Source organism: Drosophila innubila (genome assembly GCF_004354385.1).
Source record: "Drosophila innubila isolate TH190305 chromosome 2R unlocalized genomic scaffold, UK_Dinn_1.0 1_C_2R, whole genome shotgun sequence".
Lineage (NCBI taxonomy): Eukaryota > Metazoa > Arthropoda > Insecta > Diptera > Drosophilidae > Drosophila > Drosophila innubila.
Genome location: NW_022995374.1, coordinates 9,280,948 through 9,300,747, shown reverse-complemented (window position 1 = coordinate 9,300,747; position 19,800 = coordinate 9,280,948). Strand labels below are relative to the sequence as shown.

At 36.1% G+C, this 19,800-nt stretch overlaps 7 protein-coding genes across 7 annotated transcripts; 5 read left to right on the top strand and 2 right to left on the bottom strand.

Moving 5' to 3' along the window:
• Positions 1-6: 6 nt before the first annotated feature.
• On the top strand, positions 7-428 carry LOC117784983. The gene has a single exon (XM_034622850.1). It carries the CDS (start codon positions 8-10, stop codon positions 350-352), a length of 345 nt encoding a protein of 114 aa, XP_034478741.1. The 5' UTR covers position 7; the 3' UTR covers positions 353-428.
• Positions 429-986: 558 nt separating this feature from the next.
• Positions 987-2,815, bottom strand: LOC117784254 (bleomycin hydrolase). The gene is made up of 2 exons (XM_034621943.1): positions 2,129-2,815; positions 987-2,069 (listed from the first exon to the last, which is right to left on the bottom strand). The coding sequence occupies exons 1-2, from the start codon at positions 2,702-2,704 to the stop codon at positions 1,164-1,166; spliced, it is 1,482 nt and encodes a 493-aa protein (XP_034477834.1). The 5' UTR covers positions 2,705-2,815; the 3' UTR covers positions 987-1,163.
• Positions 2,816-4,175: 1,360 nt separating this feature from the next.
• LOC117784948 (keratin, type I cytoskeletal 9) lies at positions 4,176-5,154 on the top strand. The gene has a single exon (XM_034622805.1). It carries the CDS (start codon positions 4,217-4,219, stop codon positions 4,949-4,951), a length of 735 nt encoding a protein of 244 aa, XP_034478696.1. The 5' UTR covers positions 4,176-4,216; the 3' UTR covers positions 4,952-5,154.
• A 1,792-nt stretch (positions 5,155-6,946) lies between these two features.
• LOC117784053 lies at positions 6,947-7,392 on the top strand. The gene is made up of 2 exons (XM_034621651.1): positions 6,947-7,117; positions 7,202-7,392. Exons 1-2 carry the CDS (start codon positions 7,012-7,014, stop codon positions 7,339-7,341), a joined length of 246 nt encoding a protein of 81 aa, XP_034477542.1. The 5' UTR covers positions 6,947-7,011; the 3' UTR covers positions 7,342-7,392.
• Positions 7,393-8,096: 704 nt separating this feature from the next.
• Positions 8,097-9,700, top strand: LOC117783605. The gene is made up of 2 exons (XM_034621065.1): positions 8,097-8,308; positions 8,372-9,700. Exons 1-2 carry the CDS (start codon positions 8,245-8,247, stop codon positions 9,574-9,576), a joined length of 1,269 nt encoding a protein of 422 aa, XP_034476956.1. The 5' UTR covers positions 8,097-8,244; the 3' UTR covers positions 9,577-9,700.
• Positions 9,701-14,695: 4,995 nt separating this feature from the next.
• On the top strand, positions 14,696-15,447 carry LOC117785448. Its single transcript, XM_034623453.1, has 2 exons — positions 14,696-14,958; positions 15,057-15,447. Exons 1-2 carry the CDS (start codon positions 14,721-14,723, stop codon positions 15,434-15,436), a joined length of 618 nt encoding a protein of 205 aa, XP_034479344.1. The 5' UTR covers positions 14,696-14,720; the 3' UTR covers positions 15,437-15,447.
• Positions 15,448-17,920: 2,473 nt separating this feature from the next.
• On the bottom strand, positions 17,921-18,633 carry LOC117785449 (gram-negative bacteria-binding protein 3). Its single transcript, XM_034623454.1, has one exon. The coding sequence runs from the start codon at positions 18,614-18,616 to the stop codon at positions 18,128-18,130; it is 489 nt and encodes a 162-aa protein (XP_034479345.1). The 5' UTR covers positions 18,617-18,633; the 3' UTR covers positions 17,921-18,127.
• Positions 18,634-19,800: the final 1,167 nt, after the last annotated feature.

Here is a 19,800-nt window from a genome sequence, read left to right as displayed (position 1 = left end):
GACCAGAATGAAGTACATCGCACTTTTTTTGCTCAGCAGTGTTGCAGTTGGCCTAGTCATGGCCTTTCCTGATAACCATAATGCAGTTGCTGATTTGTCAGATGGTGGCGTGTATGTTAATGCAATTTCCAACAGTGGAGCGGCAGATGCCTCTGCAGCATCGGAAACTACTCGGCTACGTGAGCCTCGTCATCTTCTGAAGAAGCTGTTTTCTCCACCAGAGGTGGTGGTGCAACCCATAGTGGTTCAACCACAACAACCTTACTACACCGGCTATAATCCTTATGCTGGAGCTGGACGAGGCTATGGTGGTTATGGAGGATTTGCATATAACAGACCCATAGGCTATTGATACTACGCACATTAAAGTTGTTTTCAGAATTTAATATAAAAATTTTACAAATAAAATGCCATTTTAAAGCTAAAAACTTTGTTGTTTTTCTTTACATTATGCAAAGTCAAATTCCTTAGCGTAAATCCCTTAAGTCCAAAACAGTCGTCGACTTTTCCTCAATGGTCGCATTTCCCCGCCTTTCACTCTCTCTCTCCTAATGCTTAATTAGACATGCTAGGCACGTAAGTCTAATTCCCAAAAACTTGGCGAAGGTCGCGCAACGAAGCAAGCAACCGAAGTTTTTAATTCACTTTGAAAGGTGAACAACGCTCGAAGTGAACAAAAATATTAGGAACTAGTTCCGTTTGTGAAAAGTCTCAAAATAATGATTAAGTATTTGTCAAAATAGTCCTAAATAAAAATGGTAGCTGAGAAAGGATTATTTCAATTTATTAATTTAATTTAGTCAAAAAGTCAAGAAAGCTATATAGTCAAATTATATTTTTAAAATTGTACTATATGGTATTACAATTCAATGGTATTACATAGGAATTCAATTATTTGATTAATTTATTAATTTAATTTAGTTAAAAAGTCAAGAAAGCTATATAGTCAAATTATATTTTTAAAATTGTACTATATGGTATTACAATTCAATGGTATTACATAGGAATTCAATTATTTGATTAATTTGGCAACGTGAAATGTGTGCTACGATAATTTTAAAATTATAAGTATCTTATGATTCGTTTGTGATTGTTAAATATATTTTTGATCTTGAATTTAACTTGGACATTGAAATGCCATCACCTGGGGCACTCACAACTCATCAAGAGAGCAGTGCGCCCATGGGATCCCAAATGGGCAGTTCAACTCTGGGTTGAGTTTTAGCCGCATGCAACACGCCTGGTGGCACAAAGCGTGAATCGATAACTATCTCAAAGGCATATTCCCGCAGCCAATCGACGTTCAGTGCGGTTCTGTTGCCTTTGGCCGTCTTGCGCTTGACTGACTCAGTTTGAGTTTCAGCCTCACTGCCAACATCACCGTCAGCCATGGCTGTCAATTGAAAACTGCTGTGGGATTGTGTTTTCTTGACACTTTCTGTTGCTTTCGCAATTGTGCGAAATTGCAACGGTTGCTGCAGTGCATCCAAGGTAACCTCAGTCAGCAGTAATGCAGTATTACGACGCGTTCCTTTGTAGACCAGACGCTGGGCTTTATTCAGTTCCATTCCCAAGGGCATGCCAAATACCTGCTCAAAGTTGTGCATATCCAGGCTGAGTATTTCGGATTTGCCATTAAATATTGTGTGCAGATCACAGGCGAGCCAAACGGCCGAGCCAGCGGAAAGGGATGATACCATGATCTCTAGCAGCACATCCATGGGTTGATTGTTGTAGCTTTGCTGCAGTCCATCAATCATATTGGAGCTGTAGGCTATGCGATAGTTTCTATGATAGCTGGAGCTGAGGCGCGGATCGTGGCCCAAACAGATTTGGGCATCAAGACTATAGAACGGTGCCACCAAACGCTGATAAAAGCTCATTGGTGTGAAACTCTTGACGTTATCTTCATTTTTAAAGTTCCATTTGAACTGCAACGGCGGTGTTCCCAAGCAAATGTTGATTATCTTGTACAACTCCTCCATCATCAGCATATGCATTGAGGGCAAGTTACTGGCATCGCCATCGAAGGTAAACTGAGCGTGCAACTGGCTGCTAAACTCGTGCAGCTGGAATACAAAAGATGATTTAGTAGTTATCCAACTGGGATCTGGTTAACTGCACTTACTTTACTTCTGAGCATCTTGTTAAGATGAAGTGTACGGGATGACGACCAGCTGGCTAGATAGCACATCTTTGGCATAATCCCATACTTTTGGACGAGATTCACAAACATTTGCCAGTTGCCGCCGTCAGGCACTGTGTGCTTCATCAGATACTGAAAGGTGCGTCCATCCAGTGGCTCACATTGTGCCAGTAGTTCGATTACCGAGTTAAGAACATAATTGCAACGCTCCAGCTTGTGCCAATAGATCAAATATGCGACAGACAGTTCGCAATCCTTTTTCATGGCCAGACGCAACAGATCAAGACCGGTGCATAGCCAATTTGGACCATCAACTGTTGCCTTAATCGCATTGTCCAACTCATGGCGTACTTTGCCAGGAATAGCCACTGTCTTTGCATCCTGACGCAAACAGGCTTTGATTGGATCACTCGCAGTACAAACGTTCTGTGCCAGACGATTTAGGGGCAAGGAATAGAACTGAGAACGCCATGAAGCGAATTGAGAATTGTCGAGTGTAAGACTTGCGGCATTTTTCGGTGATTCATTAATTTGGTTGTGCTGAAAAAGCTTTGACATTCGGGAATATTAAAATTAGATCAACCTACACAAATACTTTTTATTCAGCAGAACAGTGTGACCGATAGTGTTTCTGATTTAAACAAGCATACAACCAGGGCTGCAAGCAATATTCGAAATTCCATTTATCGAAACATATTATAATTGTCCGATAACATCAAAGTTTTACAAGCGGAAATACATTCACCCATTTATTTCAAGACTGTCATAGTTCCAAAAACAATATTTCGGAAAAAATGATGCAGAAATAACGAAATATCACGTTTTATTTTGCTTAAAAATTTCCAGTGCATAACAGTCTTGAAGTAAATAAGGCATATGTAATTAAGCTTTTAAAAAAAGGCATTACAATTTAAGTATTATATACATATATAGTAAAGACTCAACTGTTGAGCATAAATATATGGTGAATTTTTCTTAAGATCTCTCTCTGATTTCCTAGGTTTGTTGTAAGATTAACTTTATTAATTTTCTGATTAGGTGGATGAAAAATGGCAATGGTAGAGAATCAGCCAGCTCTATATCGCCAGAGTTTTTCATCTCTAAATCTTTATAGCCAATGCCAGTAGTTTGCCCTGCAAATGTAGAGTTTTTAGCATTAAATTAAAGTATTAACAGTTAAATATTAGACCGAGAATTAATAGAGTTCGCAATGTTCCCATGTTGCGTATTACAATGACTGAATAGAGCGTTAAGCTCTTTATTTATATTAATAATTCCAGCATATAGATGTAATATAATTTTTGTGCAACTAACACTGCGCACGAGATTGAAAAATTTCCGTTGCTGATAGGCAAGTCAGAGATCAAAGAAGCTTACAATTAATTTTAACTGGCAAATTAATAACATAATAACAATTGTATAATAACATTATACAAATACATAACTTTTTTTTTTGGGTGTTCAATCATATTTTGTATTAAAGACAGCTCTGAAAGTAAATGAGCTGAGAGAGTCAAAGCGCTAGTATCATCAATACGTACAAAGCTTTTACGCAAGCATTAAAAATTGAAAAGCTTTTACCCATAAATCACGCTTACCTCGTCAATGACAATGGGCATGTTCAGCTAAAAAAATATTACTGATTTGCAATCGATACACAATACAATATAATTATATAATTAAATATACTATATTTGTAATCCATGAAAATTAATCAAAATTAAGGTACACTGCAATTATAAATATCTTTTGATTCTCACATCATATACTGCGAAAAAAAGTTGATCAAATTTAATAAAAAATTATATTAAAAATCGATTCTGATTACTGAAAAATTCAAATGTACAGAAATTTTTGATTCATGCATTAAGCAGAAAATGAATCTTGTTTAGCTGTATTGTGTGATACTAAATCGACGAAAATTGCGGAACATTGCTGAACATGTTCAAGGTCTATTGCCCGAAGTCAAAGTTTGTTTGTATAATAATTTTTGTTGATATGCAAAAACTACAATTTGAAATTCATTTGTTTAGATGAGTCTCAGTCAGTCTAAATTTGTAACGCGTTGAGATGACACATATATGGGGCTTGATGCTGTTGATTATCGCCTTAACTCAGGCGGAAAATTACAGAGTACCCAGTGGAAATTTCGATGGACCAGGCATCAGTGGTAGACCCTTTGGATTAATAAGTGGAAGAGGTAGCGGAGGACCTTTCATAACGAATGACGATCAGGAAGATATCATATCTGGAGGTCAAAGTAGCGGACCTTTTGGAAACCAGGCTGGCAATGGTTTGGTAAACAGAGGATCCAGTGGAGGACCCTTTGGAGCGGGAAATAATGGCTTAATAAGTGGAAGAGGGAATGGAGGACCTTTTAAAACAATTGAAGATCAGGAAGGTATAATATCTGGGGGCCAAGGTAGCGGACCTTTTGGAAACCAGGCTTTGGTTATCGGAAGAACCAGTGGAGGACCCTTTCGAGCGAAAAATAATGGCTTAATAAGTAGAAGAGGGAATGGAGGACCTTTTAAAACAATTGAAGATCAGGAAGGTGTAATATCTGGCGGCCAAAGTAGCGGACCTTTTGGAAACCAGGCTGACAATGGATTGGTTAACGGAGGAACCAGTGGAGGACCCTTTGGATCGCGAATTAAAGGATTTAAGGGTGGAAGGGGCCGCGGAGGACAATTTAAAACTACTACGGAGGGCATTATATCTGGAGGACAAAGCAGTGGACCTTTTGAAAACCGGGTAGGCGATGGCTTGGTAAACGGTGGAACCAGTGGAGGACCCTTTGGCTAGGATTCAGACGGATTAACACTCGGTAGCACCAGTGAAAGGCCCATTGGCCTTTTTTGAAATCAGAAACGAACTCCCAACACCAAATGACAATCTAAAGGTTATTTTAAATTAAAGCTGCGGACTTTTGAGTATATGAACTTTAAGGTCCAAGAGTGGAGGGTATTATACTTAATAAATATTGTTAAAAATGTTAAATAACTTAACATTTGTATGTTTTTTGAACTTAGATTTAATAAAATTGATTCTGTATATCTTTGTGTGTTTTTGTTGCATTTTAGTAGTCAAATACAGCTGCAGTAGAAACGTTGTCTGCTACTAAAAAAATCGCATAAAAAACATTGCCCGATGCGAAATTGCAGTCAAAGTAGTACAATATGAAATAGTCTACTCTACATTTCTCCCCACCTAATATTCTGTGCTTGTGCAGTCAGGCGTTGATAGAGACATTGCCGAGAGACAATGTGAGAGAACAAGACAGAGTGAGCGCATCATGGCATCTCACTCTCTGTTATCTGTGCCGCACATTTCTAGCTCTACTTTGCGGCTATTGTTGCTATTGCTGATGTAGTTGTTGTTGTTATATTTAGCAGCGCAGACGCAATTTATATAAAGTTTAATTGATTGGAAAATCAAATTGATTCGATTCGATTCGATTTGAACACAACAAAAGCATCGCATAGTGCATCGCTACATTCCCACCCGACTAGACCGGTTCCAGACCCAGACCCAGTCTTTATCCCATCCAGGTTGGCCAAACACAGACACATGGAACAGTTAGTCGCAGTCCATATATTTGCCACTGTGAATGCAGCTGCGTCCTTTTAATGGGTCTACGTCTATGAATTAATGTTTGGCTTTTGATCATTGTTTTGGCTTTGCTTTCGATTCATTCTTGTTCTGGTTTCACGCGACCACGTAGCATCAATAAGTCGCCATTTGTGGATAGAAACAAAGAAACAAAAATATATTTATGTATATACTTATATCACGGAACAGTATTCACTTGTTCGTTATTTATGTTATTGAACATTAGGACCTTTTAATCTTAAGAGTGATACTTATATGATCTCAGTTCTTCAACTGCATGCTCTTTACATGCATACATATTCTTTAATCTCTTACAGAAACAATTGAGATTAAGAATTTTGAGTTTTCGAAAAACACCAGGGCTGAGCCTTTGCATAAATTCCGGTTATATTCCCTGCTTTTTGACAAAATTAATATATATGTTACACAGCACTGTTTTAAGTACGGCGTCTAAAATCCGAATCGCTAGTAAGCGCTACTTTTGTATTCAATTATTATCAAGTGTGAGTATGTAAAGCACCACATACATACATACATACATAAACATAATACACGCTATTTCGGTCTATCTCTCATTGTTATTGTTTGTAGCTCTCGCGACTCCAAACAGGTTTTGTATTGAGCGTAGTTCTCTTGTGCTCAATCCCTCAGCTATTGACTGGCATTATGCATGGAAAGCCCCAAGAGATTTAGAACGAGAGTGAATCTCTTTGGGTATTCCAACGCGCAATACCTGTTTAATTTTTGGTGTTCAACTTTCTTCACATCAATAACAATGACAATCTCAAAGCGTAAACTTTAATTGTAGCAAAAGAGGAGAGTGAAAAAAGGAGAAGAGGGACTGTTGTAGTTGCTATTAGCTAGTTTTTGATGTAAGGTTATTGAAAGCCCCAAGTCGATATGAAAACTATTTACCTCTACCTATTTATGTAGCTAGAAATTGAAAATAATTAGCAACATTGCACAGGCACACTGCAAAACTTTTTAATTGCTTCAAATTAGAGTGGAAAGAGCGTGAGTGATATAGAGCAAGAGAGTGTGAGAGCAAGAGAGCGTTGCTCTCTAACTTTGTTCAACATCAACCTGGCAAAGTACTCAACAAAACTGGTGGTACAACGAAGAGAGGGAGGCAGGGAGATAAGCAAGCAAACACACACATTATGCATACGCTGACTCTATGCTGCCCCAAGCGATTGTCTGGCACCTCACATTGCCTGTGGTCGTCAGCTCTGGACATACTCGTATGTATATAAATGCGCGTTACTGTTAAAGGCTCGTTCATTTCACTCTTTGCCTTGACCATGGGCCGTTGTCTTCACTTAATTTTCTTGTTTTTGCTGCTTGTCGCGCTGCTCAGCGGTAAGTCATTGGCCGTAGTTGCAAATCCAATATACATTATATGCACGTATGTGTGAATATATACAATAAATTATTATATTTTAGCTGTTCACGGCATGCCGTCGCCGCTTAATTGGGGACCCGCATCGAACAGAGGGCCTGGCGGCGGACCTGGCTGGAATGGTGGAGACACAACCGACAATATTATTCTGCATTCTGGTAAAACTGGCAAATGGCGCTACTAATTGACATTTGGCCTGATCAAAGGCTTATTAATGAAGACGCTTCAATTTAAAGAACAAAGAAATAAACAGAAATCTAAATAAATAAATATTATAAAAGAAACTAATTATCATTCAATGGAGAGATATGGTTATCAATATTTTATCAGCTTTGTTAGCGTACTTATTACATTATTATTATAGGCTGATAAGTTCCTCAGATGGGCAATCACTTTGTGTATTTCCCATCTTAGTGATAAACTCTTAACCCAAGTACATACTAAGAATCTCTTATTGACTTCGGTATATGTACATATATGTAAGTGTATACTTAATGGAATGGATTTCCCATCTTGTGCTCGTCAACATGAGTACTCTCTTAGAAACAGTGAAGTCAGCACAAAGAGGAATTATGGCATATATAATTTAAATATATAAAAAATTGAAATTATGTATATAACTTTGTTTAATTTGTCACCTATTCAGCTAAGTTTAATAAACTAAGCGTTAATTAAATTCCCGCTTCACTCTCAATTATATGTCAATTAGTGTTTTGGGCTATATGTTATGAATTTAAGTTGACAGTTTTGTGATGTGCATTGATGCGATTTAATTCACAGCTGAGTAACGCCCAACGCCCATTGAGTATTACCTTAATTTGTTTTTGCCATTCGCAAAACGTGAGTCAAAACAAGCGTCAGTTTGGAGACGAGCTCAGTGCGATCGAGAATCGCAAGTCGTGTAGAAGCAATATTGTCGTTATCTTCATTGGCTTTTCCCCGAGAGGTTGTACTGCTGACCTCTCTGCTGTATCTATATAGCCACAGTTAATATACATAATAATAAAGTACATATTATACTCGATCGATCGCAACTATAAAAGCGGGATCATAGCTCTGAATACAGACAGTCACCCCATTGATCAATATGGATACGGGTCGCATACTTATAATGTTCGGGCTAATTGCCGTCGCCGGGTGCTTGGTCAGCGGTAAGTCTGATAACGCCCTTAAATTGTGTACTAGTTTTAAAGCAAACATTTTCTTATTTGCAGCACAAGAAGCTGTGACCGAAAATCCCGGAACTTATGTGGACCGCACCAACGGTGTGGCAACATCGATACCCGGGACAAGGGACCCGAAGGATGCAGGACCACACAAAACAAAGGTCATCGTCAATGGCCAAATTGTAACCAGTTACCAATTTCCAGCTGCTTATGGCAGTATATTGCTATTCAATAACGGCGGAGAAGGAAGTTCCCAGTTGTTCGGCGATTATGAAACCTCTGTCGTCAACGGCGGTCTTCAGCTGCAAACTAGGGGCAAGAAGTACAATTTCCCAGCAAAAGAAACCAGTGTGAAGAGTCAGGAGAAGGTCGACATCGATGGCAAAGAGGCTACACTGGAATATGATAATGGCAACATCGTCATCGAGCTGACTGATGGCACCTTATTTGCCAAAACTGAGGGAGGTCTTTTCAGTGGCAATCGCCAGTCCTATGTGAACCGTGCACAGATCAAGGAGGCCGCTCTCAGGGAAGCATCCCTGGGACATAATCAAGTGCGCCCTCATGCCGTTCCCAACTATGTGTATAACCAAAGAGGCAATACTTTCCTGCAAAATGAAGCTGGGAGCATCTACACCCGTCCCGATGGCAAAACAGTGTTGGTTGGAGCCAATGGTCAGACGATTGTAACTGATAGGGATTCGAGCAGCGATGAGGATAAGGATGATAATGATGATCATTTTCATTCGGGATCAAATATTATCATCAATGGCCAATCTATAGGCGGTGGATCATTTTCAACTGGTCAAGGCGGCGTAATGCTATTCAATGACGGCGGTGAAGGGAGCACCCAGTTCTTTGGCAATTACCAAATCAATATCGTCAATGGTGGCATCCAGTTGAGATCTGGCGGCAAGGTGTACAATTTCCCGGCAAAGGATCCCAGTGTGAAGAGTCAGGAGAAGATCGATATTAACGGTAATGAGGCTACACTGGAATATGATAATGGCAACATCGTCATCGAGCTGGCTGATGGAACTGTATTTGCCAAAACTGAGGATGGTCTTTTCAGTGGCAATCGTCAATCGTATGAGAACCGTGCACAGATCAAGGAGAACGCTCTTAGAGAAGCAGCTCTGACGCAACAACGTGTGCAACAAGAGGTTGCAAATATACAGAGTCGTATTCAGGCTGAAATGAGAGAGCTTGATGCAAATCTACAGCGTACTCTGGGCAATATTGGTTTCTACTAGTATTTTGCATACCTGTAATATGTGAGTAGCTATGCATAAATGTACTACTTACCTACATATACTTATATTTTTATTAACGAACAAGCACGAATAAAGCTTATCATTACGTTGATTTATTCAATGAGTACTCGAACTTATTTGCATTGCTCACAGCTCAACGCGTTGCCGATGACGTCATCGCACGATGAACACTAAATAAGACGCCATTTAACAGCACAATAGACACACTCGTTCTTTTCAAGAGCTATTTACTGCACAAATGTGTAGCGTTGAAGCCAAAAGGGTCAGAGAGATTGACTAAGAGATACTGTGTACATTGTACACACACCTTTATTTTAGGGAGTGGCAACTCTAAAATAAATTTACCAAACCTTGTATTGAGAAAAATTAGTTTATATTGTATTTTCTTTGGCTGAACTATATTATTTAAAATTTAAAGCCATATGTAGAGCTTCTTTATCTTTCAGCTGACGATAAAGTTTGTATTTGTTTACATTCAACGTTTGACAGAATATAAATCAATTAATTAATAAATGACAATTTCTTTTTAAGCTTTCTTGAATTATTCAAAATCACATATTTATGTAAGGTAAATCTACATCTTTTGTTCATACCTGCAGGGTATACGAGTACACCAATGGAAAATATTGCATGCGAAACTTATATATGACCCACTACTGTCAATACCGTCTAATTAATTTGAACTCTGCTTTTTAAGAATTCGCTTTCATCAGTTGGCATCTGAATTCGCTGTCTATATGTACGAGTACATTTGTCGTTTTGTAATACCATGACTGAGTAATACATATTATGCGCATTTTTTTTACTCAGCATGAAAAATGAGAACCATACAGTATGTCCTGCAATGCGTCCTACATTTTGCACTTAGACTAATTTCAAAGTGCCATATATCAGTTGAGCTGAGGGCAGAAAGAGGCTAACCCTACAAACATTCGCCAATCCGCGCGAGCTACGCAAATTCCACAAGTGACAGCCAGCTGGTGGCATTGCTATTGCCATGCCAGTGCCACCTGTAGACGAACCAGCCATCCATTCAGACGGGTTGTAATCAGTGCTGCCATTTTGGTGGGCTTACCACTAGATTGAGTGTGTTTTTCCCGTTGAGTGTGAAATATAATAACCGGGGAAAACCGAAACTAACCGTTTAATTCTTAGTACCGGAACTGAAACCCGATACGCTGGTACCGGTACGGTTGTGATAAAGTTGCTAGGTCAAAGAGTTGACAAAGTTGCTAGATCAGTGGCTTGAGCAACTTCGAACTGTCATAACTTTGGCAAAACTTTACCGATTTTCAAGCGGAATGTCATTTTGTTCATGATTTGACCTCTTAATTCATCCTGTATTCAAATTTTGTTCGTTTAGAAAATTTAATTATTTTCGACCAAGATTCGATTTGGATGGTAAGGGGGGACCCTTTGAAATTTTGAAAATTCAAAATTTTAAAACTGAAGTTTTCACTTCTAATTAACTCCTTATATCGTAATAAGTATAAAACAACACTTAAAATTTAATTCTGAGGGCTTTCATTTTCTTGTAATAAATCATGTAAAAATTAAGAAATATTTTGACTTGTAAAGTTGCTAGATCAGAGGCTTGAGCAACTTCGAACTGTCATAACTTTGGCAAAACCCAACCGATTTTCGAGCGGAATGTCATTTTGATAATGGTTTGGCCTCTTAATTCATTCTGTATTCAAATTTTGTTCATTTAAAAAAATTAATTATTTTCGACGAAAATTGGATTTGGATGGTAAGGGGGGACCCTTTGAAATTTCGAAAATTCAAAATTTTAAATCACAAGTTGTCACTTTTAATCAACTCCTTATATCATAATTAGCATAAAACAACACTTTAAATTTGATTCTGAGACCTTTCATTTTTTTGTAAAAAATCATGTCAAAATTAAGAAAAATTTTGACATGTAAAGTAGCTAGGTCAGAGGCTTGAGCAACTTCGAACTGTCATAACTTTGTCAAAACTTTACCGATTTTCAAGCGGAATGTCATTTTGATCATGGTTTGGCCTCTTTATTCATTCTGTATTCAAATTTTGTTCATTTAAAAAAATTAATTATTTTCGACCAAAATTCGATTTGGATGGTAAGGGGGGACCCTTTGAAATTTCGAAAATTCAAAATTTTAAATCTCAAGTTGTCACTTTTAATCAACTCCTTATATCATAATTAGCATAAAACAACACTTTAAATTTGATTCTGAGACCTTTCATTTTTTTGTAAAAAATCATGTCAAAATTAAGAAAAATTTTGACATGTAAAGTAGCTAGGTCAGAGGCTTGAGCAACTTCGAACTGTCATAACTTTGTCAAAACTTTACCGATTTTCAAGCGGAATGTCATTTTGATCATGGTTTGGCCTCTTTATTCATTCTGTATTTAAATTTTGTTCATTTAAAAAAATTAATTATTTTCGACCAAAATTCGATTTGGATGGTAAGGGGGGACCCTTTGAAATTTCGAAAATTCAAAATTTTAAATCTCAAGTTGTCACTTTTAATCAACTCCTTATATCATAATTAGCATAAAACAACACTTTAAATTTGATTCTGAGACCTTTCATTTTTTTGTAAAAATCATGTCAAAATTAAAAAATTTTGACATGTAAAGTTGCTAGATCAGAGGCTTGAGCAACTTCGAACTGTCATAACTTTGGCAAAACTTTACCGATTTTCAAGCGGAATGTCATTATGATCATGGTTTAAGCTCTTTATTCATTCTGTATTCAAATTTTGTTCATTTAAAAAAATTAATTATTTTCGACCAAAATTCGATTTGGATGGTAAGGGGGGACCCTTTGAAATTTCGAAAATTCAAAATTTTAAAACTGAAGTTTTCACTTTTAATTAACTCCTTATATCGTAATTAGTATAAAACAACACTTAAAATTTAATTCTGAGGGCTTTCATTTTCTTGTAAAAAATCATGTAAAAATTAAGAAATATTTTGACTTGTAAAGTTGCTAGATCAGAGGCTTGAGCAACTTCGAACTGTCATAACTTTGGCAAAACCCAACCGATTTTCGAGCGGAATGTCATTTTGTTCATGATTTGACCTCTTAATTCATCCTGTATTCAAATTTTATTCGTTTAGAAAATTTAATTATTTTCGACCAAGATTCGATTTGGATGGTAAGGGGGGACCCTTTGAAATTTTTAAAATTCAAAATTTTAAATCACAAGTTGTCACTTTTAATCAACTCCTTATATCATAATTAGCATAAAACAACACTTAAAATTTAATTCTGAGACCTTTCATTTTTTTGTAAAAAATCATGTCAAAATTAAGAAAATTTTGACATGTAAAGTAACTAGGTCAGAGGCTTGAGCAACTTCGAACTGTCATAACTTTGTCAAAACTTTACCGATTTTCAAGCGGAATGTCATTTTGATCATGGTTTGGCCTCTTTATTCATTCTGTATTCAAATTTTGTTCATTTAAAAAAATTAATTATTTTCGACCAAAATTCGATTTGGATGGTAAGGGGGGACCCTTTGAAATTTCGAAAATTCAAAATTTTAAATCTCAAGTTGTCACTTTTAATCAACTCCTTATATCATAATTAGCATAAAACAACACTTTAAATTTGATTCTGAGACCTTTCATTTTTTTGTAAAAAATCATGTCAAAATTAAGAAAAATTTTGACATGTAAAGTTGCTAGATCAGAGGCTTGAGCAACTTCGAACTGTCATAACTTTGGCAAAACTTTACCGATTTTCAAGCGGAATGTCATTATGATCATGGTTTAAGCTCTTTATTCACTCTGTATTCAAATTTTGTTCAGTTAAAAAAATTAATTATTTTCGACCAAAATTCGATTTGGATGGTAAGGGGGGACCCTTTGAAATTTCGAAAATTCAAAATTTTAAATCTCAAGTTGTCACTTTTAATCAACTCCTTATATCATAATTAGCATAAAACAACACTTTAAATTTGATTCTGAGACCTTTCATTTTTTTGTAAAAAATCATGTCAAAATTAAGAAAAATTTTGACATGTAAAGTAGCTAGGTCAGAGGCTTGAGCAACTTCGAACTGTCATAACTTTGTTAAAACCCAACCGATTTTCAAGCGAAATGTCATTTTGATCATGGTTTGGCCTCTAAATTCATTCTGTATTCAAGTTTTGTTCATTTAGAAAATTATTTATCTTTCGACTATCGAAGCCATGGTTCTATGTTGAAATTTTGAAAATTCAAAATTTGTAATGTCAAGTTTTTACTTTTAATCAACTCCTTATATCGTAATTAGTATAAAACGATACTTTAAACTTCATTCTGATTTAAAATAAAAGATATTAAATATACATATTGCACTAAATGGTTGTACTGGTATCTTTAATTAGAAGCTACGGAAATTGGAAGCTTGGCACTCTAAGATGTGATAGACTATGACAATATTTTCAATTTTATTAACTTAATGTTTGAATGAAAAATAACAAAAAAAAAGTATTACATTTTATTTAAATAAGTTTGGTGCGTGTTAACTGGTTGTCTAGTGGTTTTTTAGTGTTTGCTTTCGAATATGTTGGTGGTTTTCTCGGAAACCAAAGGGCAACACTGAATGTAGCCCCTTGGAAAGCGCCGTGTGTGACAAATGTGCGTCAAGTTACTGGCAACTTATTTCACATTTTGCACCCCACAGTGGCACCGCTTGCAACTTAAATTTAACTTGAGCAAAATATTTAGCTTGTCGGAATCTTTATAATTAATTTACCACTTTTCAGACTCACGATTTTTTGTAGCAGTGGATTACGGTTTACCTGCACTTTCTTTGAATAGTTAAAGCTTCGTTAAGGCGCTTTACATTTGACCTTTTGTAATTTTATTTAATTTAATGTAAATGTTTTAATTACATTATATTATATGTAATAATACTCAGTCATATTGCCAATTCTTCAATTGAAGTGTGTTATTGAAAGTTTTATATTATCTCTGAGTTCTCGGTACATGGTTAAGTCTTACATAAGATTAAAAAGCAATAACATGGAATATCAGATGCGGTAAAGCGTTAATTATCTAATTACTAGAATCTCGTTATGCAAATCACAACCATAATATTTGAATAGTTTCCAAGTTTCCACATTAGTTGTTATCTGTGTAACGTCAGGATGAAACGTATTTGTATCTTGTTACTGTTGATATCTGTGTCAATAAGGGCAGATCCTCAGTCATACCTTCCTGGCGAGAATATAAGACAAGTAGTAATTACGGGCAATTTAGCCTTTTGGCAGTTGATGAAAAAAGAAACTGGGGACAGGTTATCAACAATTTTATCAAAATATCAACCTCAACGTGAAAGTGATCAAGATATTATTGACGACATAAGCAAAGGCAAAATCTCTGTAGGTAATTTTACTATGTATTGTTGTATCGAGGACTGTCAAAGTTTCGAGCTAAAAGGAGACAAATTATCTTTAAAATAACAACAATTATAATTTTTTCAGATCGCATAATACTGGATCAACTCACTGATTTACCGTCACAAAATTTTGGATCTGAAGTTTTCTTCCCATCTCCTCAATTGAATGAAAATTATGGTAGCTTTATTCATGAAATTAGAATAACTCAGGATCTAGGAGAAGGAGATCTTGAAAATCAAGAAAATAATGGAACCTTACCGTTCAAAATTTTTGTACTTAATGATGGTCAAAGAGGTAGCGAAGATAAGGAAGATAGTGGTAATGATGGAAGCTTTATACCAGGAAATACAGAAAATCCTAATAATCAAGAAAACAATGATAAAACACCCGATGGACTTATAATCGATAGTAATAGTGGAGGGCCGTTTACTAATTATTTTCGAAGTCCCACAAAATCTGAGTAAAAGTTATTGAATGTTTCTAACAGTTAAAATGAGTTATGATTGTTAAGATCAGTAAAACCTCACATTTGTTTCTTTGATAGATATTTCTGAAGAGAATTCATTAAAATTTTGATTTTAACGAAATTATTTTTTTTTATTCCAAAATTATTTAAGGAAAGTAAAAATGAAATTTAATCTTTATCGTATTGCAGGGCAATCAGAAAAATTAAGCTGCATATTTAATGATTCAGTTGCTTGCAACAACTTGATGCCATAATTTGTGACAGTTTTTTTTTTCTTTTATCCGGCACATAAAGTTGTCACAAGTTATTTTAACGCCTTGCCACGTGTAAAAGTAAGAGCGTGAGTAAAAGTCTCTGTATGTGTGTTAAATGAAGCATGAGTGTATCCGTTACATTATGGGCGATTAATGTACATGTGTGTGTGTGTGTGTGTGTGTGTATCTATGTGAGTGTCAGCTGACATAAACTTGCTGCTTGCACTGCAATTTGCAATTCTCACACATTGCGCGAAATGAGAAAATGAGAGCGGTTCGCAAATGTTGCTGACAGCGCCGCTTAGTTGCCCTATTTTATATACACACATATACACATACACACACACACACACTTAGGCTTATATGCATATGGTCACACTTACATAAGAATGAGCCACAAACAGCCGTTGCCTGTGTATGAAAAATTTCATCAGTTTTACCTTTTGGCCGACATGCTTAATTTGCAACAAATGAGCTGTGACTAATGCACAAATGTTTAAATAAATAGATATACATTTTGGAATTTAAGACTTATGTCCTGAATACTTTGCTACTGCTTTTAGTTAATAGATTTAATAGTTAATAGTTTGTCTCAAATAGAGTCATTGGTCATTTTAGTTAAAATATTCAAAATGACCTTTATGAACAAGCCACCCTCAGACCGTTTGTATTAAAATCAATTGTAGTGTCAGTGATCTCATCAATTTTTCTGTTTTATTGCAGCATCTTTGTAAATATAATTATCATTAAAAGCCATTTAATAATTTACTAGCAAGCAACACAGTCCTCATATCAAAATAAGGTAGCTTTTATTAATACAATAATTTGCTATAGAGTGTTAGTTGTCGGATCGCTGTGTCGAGTAGCCCTGTATTTCTTGTTGCTTGTATTGCTGTAAAAAGAAGCTCTGTCTATACTCAACTAAAACAACTAAAAGCGGTCAAAAAGAGGGGTCAAAACGAAAGCTGGATAAGCTGCACTTGACTCTAAATAAAAACCAGGTGTGACTTCTAATGGAGAACAGCAGCTGGACAGTTCAATTTATGTATATAATTATTAGCTTGTTATTTAACCAACTAAAAAAATATTCAGGTAATTCTAAATATATTTTTATTATTAAATTTTACAATAATTAAATAAAATCAATAATAACAAACACCAAAAACTCATAAGGCAGCATCCATGCAACAATGACATTCAGTTATCAGCACCTATAAAAACTTCTAAGCACTTGTGTTGATAAAAGCTCCATGGATTTCTGACTTTTGTTGTGCTTTAACTAGCCAAGAAAAAAGTTTTATCAGCATTTGTTTGCCTCAAGTGAAAGTTAAATGGTCGTAAAGCAAGTTGTTGGTGTTTCTGTTTTTTTTTTTTAGTTTTGTACTGTTGTTTACTTCTTTACTTGGTACTAAAGGCCGTAGCACGATTCAACTATCGAAAGTACCTAAGTAAAGAGTTTTATGGATTCTATTTTTTCTTTGTTTCCCTTTTTTGTACCCTGTATTTATATGCTGAACAAGGGTGGTAAAAGTTAGAACAAGCTATTTTATACCCTTTTAAATCAGCATATTCAATACTTTCGTTTTCTAAAAGTTGTATTACATTTAGAGTTGTTTACTAAAAATTTCGAGAGCTTATAGGTTTTATGATATCTTTAAACAAGGTATCTTCTTGTCTGTCATTCACTCAAATCGAAGCCTTATTTGTTTTAGTGTGTTTCTTTGCACTTTGAATGCAATTCGGTAATTTTGAAGCAGACATTACTCGCACAGCATTTCACACGCAAGCGGAGAGAACTTTTCAAAATGATTTATACCGCCCGGATACTTACTTGGGTATCTGTGACAAAGTGCTCCTTTGATTTATTGCACTTTGGAAAACAATGCAACGAGCTATGAGTTTGACATGTGCACAGTCCAAAATTGTTGTTGCCACTCAAATGTTTAATACGGAAAACTGTTTTTCCCAACAATGATGAAAGGAGCAGAACATAAACTATCGACATGAATTCTATGAATTTTCAAAATATTCTTTTGTTAAATGAAACAAAACTGGGTTAAAGAAAACTGAATTTATCAACAAAACATTCCTGCCAAATATTTACAGAAATCCGGGTTAGGTGTTATCTTAATGACTCGCAGATTGTTGTATAATATAATAAAACTATATGAAAAATGTAATTGTTGCAACTAATAGAGAATTGACGACTATGCCTAGATAAACAATTATTTCTTGGAATTTCGGTTTGCTTATTTGCATTGTATTTATTTTATAATTAATTCAGAGAAAAGACCAATTAGCAATAATAGTTTGTAGCTTGAATTTAAACAATAAACAGCTTTGAGAACAAAATTAAAAGTTTGTCTATGCAATTTGATTTGCTAGAATGCAGTAATTTGCTAAGCAACTTCCGGTTGGGCATTTTCAAATACATATTACAAAACAAAAATATTTATTGTGGGATTACCATTTATAATGATAGATTGTTTTGTTCCATTTTGGGTGCGCAGATCAATGCGATGGCTATTGAGATCTTCTTGGGGCACATTGAGATGGCTATTGAGATCTTCTTGGGGCACATTGTAATGCTGATTGTAGTCATGATAGTCGAGCCCATTGTATCTGACAGTTGTCCAATAGTAGAGCACGTCACCTGGTTGCAGTTTCTGCTGTCGATTGTGATATGTCCAGCGTCCGTTACGTGACTGGACGATATCCGTGGCCCAGGTCTGATCACTGAGATCATCCATTTCCTGGTTGACTTTGCCATGAAAGGCAAACAGCGTGATGCCAGGCTCGTCAGGAATGGAAACCTCAAAGCCCTTAGGCGTGTTCACCTTGACTGTGGCCTTTGGCACATTGTAGGCGTGGCTGCTGCCTGCAAAAACCAGGCAAACGATAAACGCGGCCAAGTGCAACTGCATAAGTTGAGACGTTGGTTCCTTCATTGCAACTGAATCCATCTGAGTGTGACGTTATTGCTTTTCTAGCTTATCTCGGCGGGGGTTTCAGGGCTTTGGCTTGTTTGCATCATGGGAAAGCTGTGTTTTTCCCACTGCAATCGCAACTCAGACAGTTGATTGCTTGGGGCTCTGGTGGCGGCGAATTGCGCGCCAGCCAAAAAGTATGCAACACACAAGCCATTTAAATAACTTGCACAAATACTTGCATAGCAATATTCTGTATGTCTGTTTTGCCACATTTCTTTCTACTGTTGCGGCAAGAGCTTAAAGCTTTAACTTGTTCAGCTCTCATAAGGCATTCAGTCAAGCCCTGGTCCTTGGTCCCTGGCCAGCGTCATGTGTGCGGTTTGTATGTCGGTCCTTGGGCCGTTCTTTGTGTCAGTTTCGAGTTCTCAGCTCTCGGTTCTCAGTTCTCGGTTCTCAGTTACTGGCATTGCCACAACAATCTATGGCATTGTTGCAGTCTCTTCTCTGGCATCCCAAGCATAGCGCACAAGAAGCGGCAAGACAACTGCGGCAGATACTTAAATAGTTACTGTTGTTAATGCTGTCAGGACCCAAAGAATGTTGGGTATGCGCACATACACACACACACGAGCAAGTATAAATGCATACACCTCTGTGTAATGCCACAATTGTCTGTTAAGCAGTTGACTTGTGAAACGCATTTAACGACCTGACAACTTCCAGTTTACTTGACAAAATAATAAACACAGTTTTGTTAATGACACGACGAGTGGCTTGTTTTCGTAACAGCATTTCATTAATGTAACAAGTGAATTTAATTAAACTTCACAAAGTTCTGGGCCAGCCAACTAGTTTAAATTTGTATTTAATTTGGCTAAAAATCATAATAAATAAATCTTATTTTGAATTAATTAATTTTTAGACCATATTACGTAAAGTCTTCTGTATTTTAGTCAATAAGAATAAGGAATAGTTTTTCTATCGGCTAAATATTTAATTAAAGCATTTTTTTAGTTAAATTCATACTAAAAATAAGTTAATTTTTTTTCGTGTGCATTTATTGGTCAAATATTTAATTACAACATTTATTTAGTTAAATTTCATACTTAAAATAAGTTAATTTTTTATTTAGTACATTTATAAGAATTCAGTTTGTTCCCTTCAATGCTTAGTCTTCT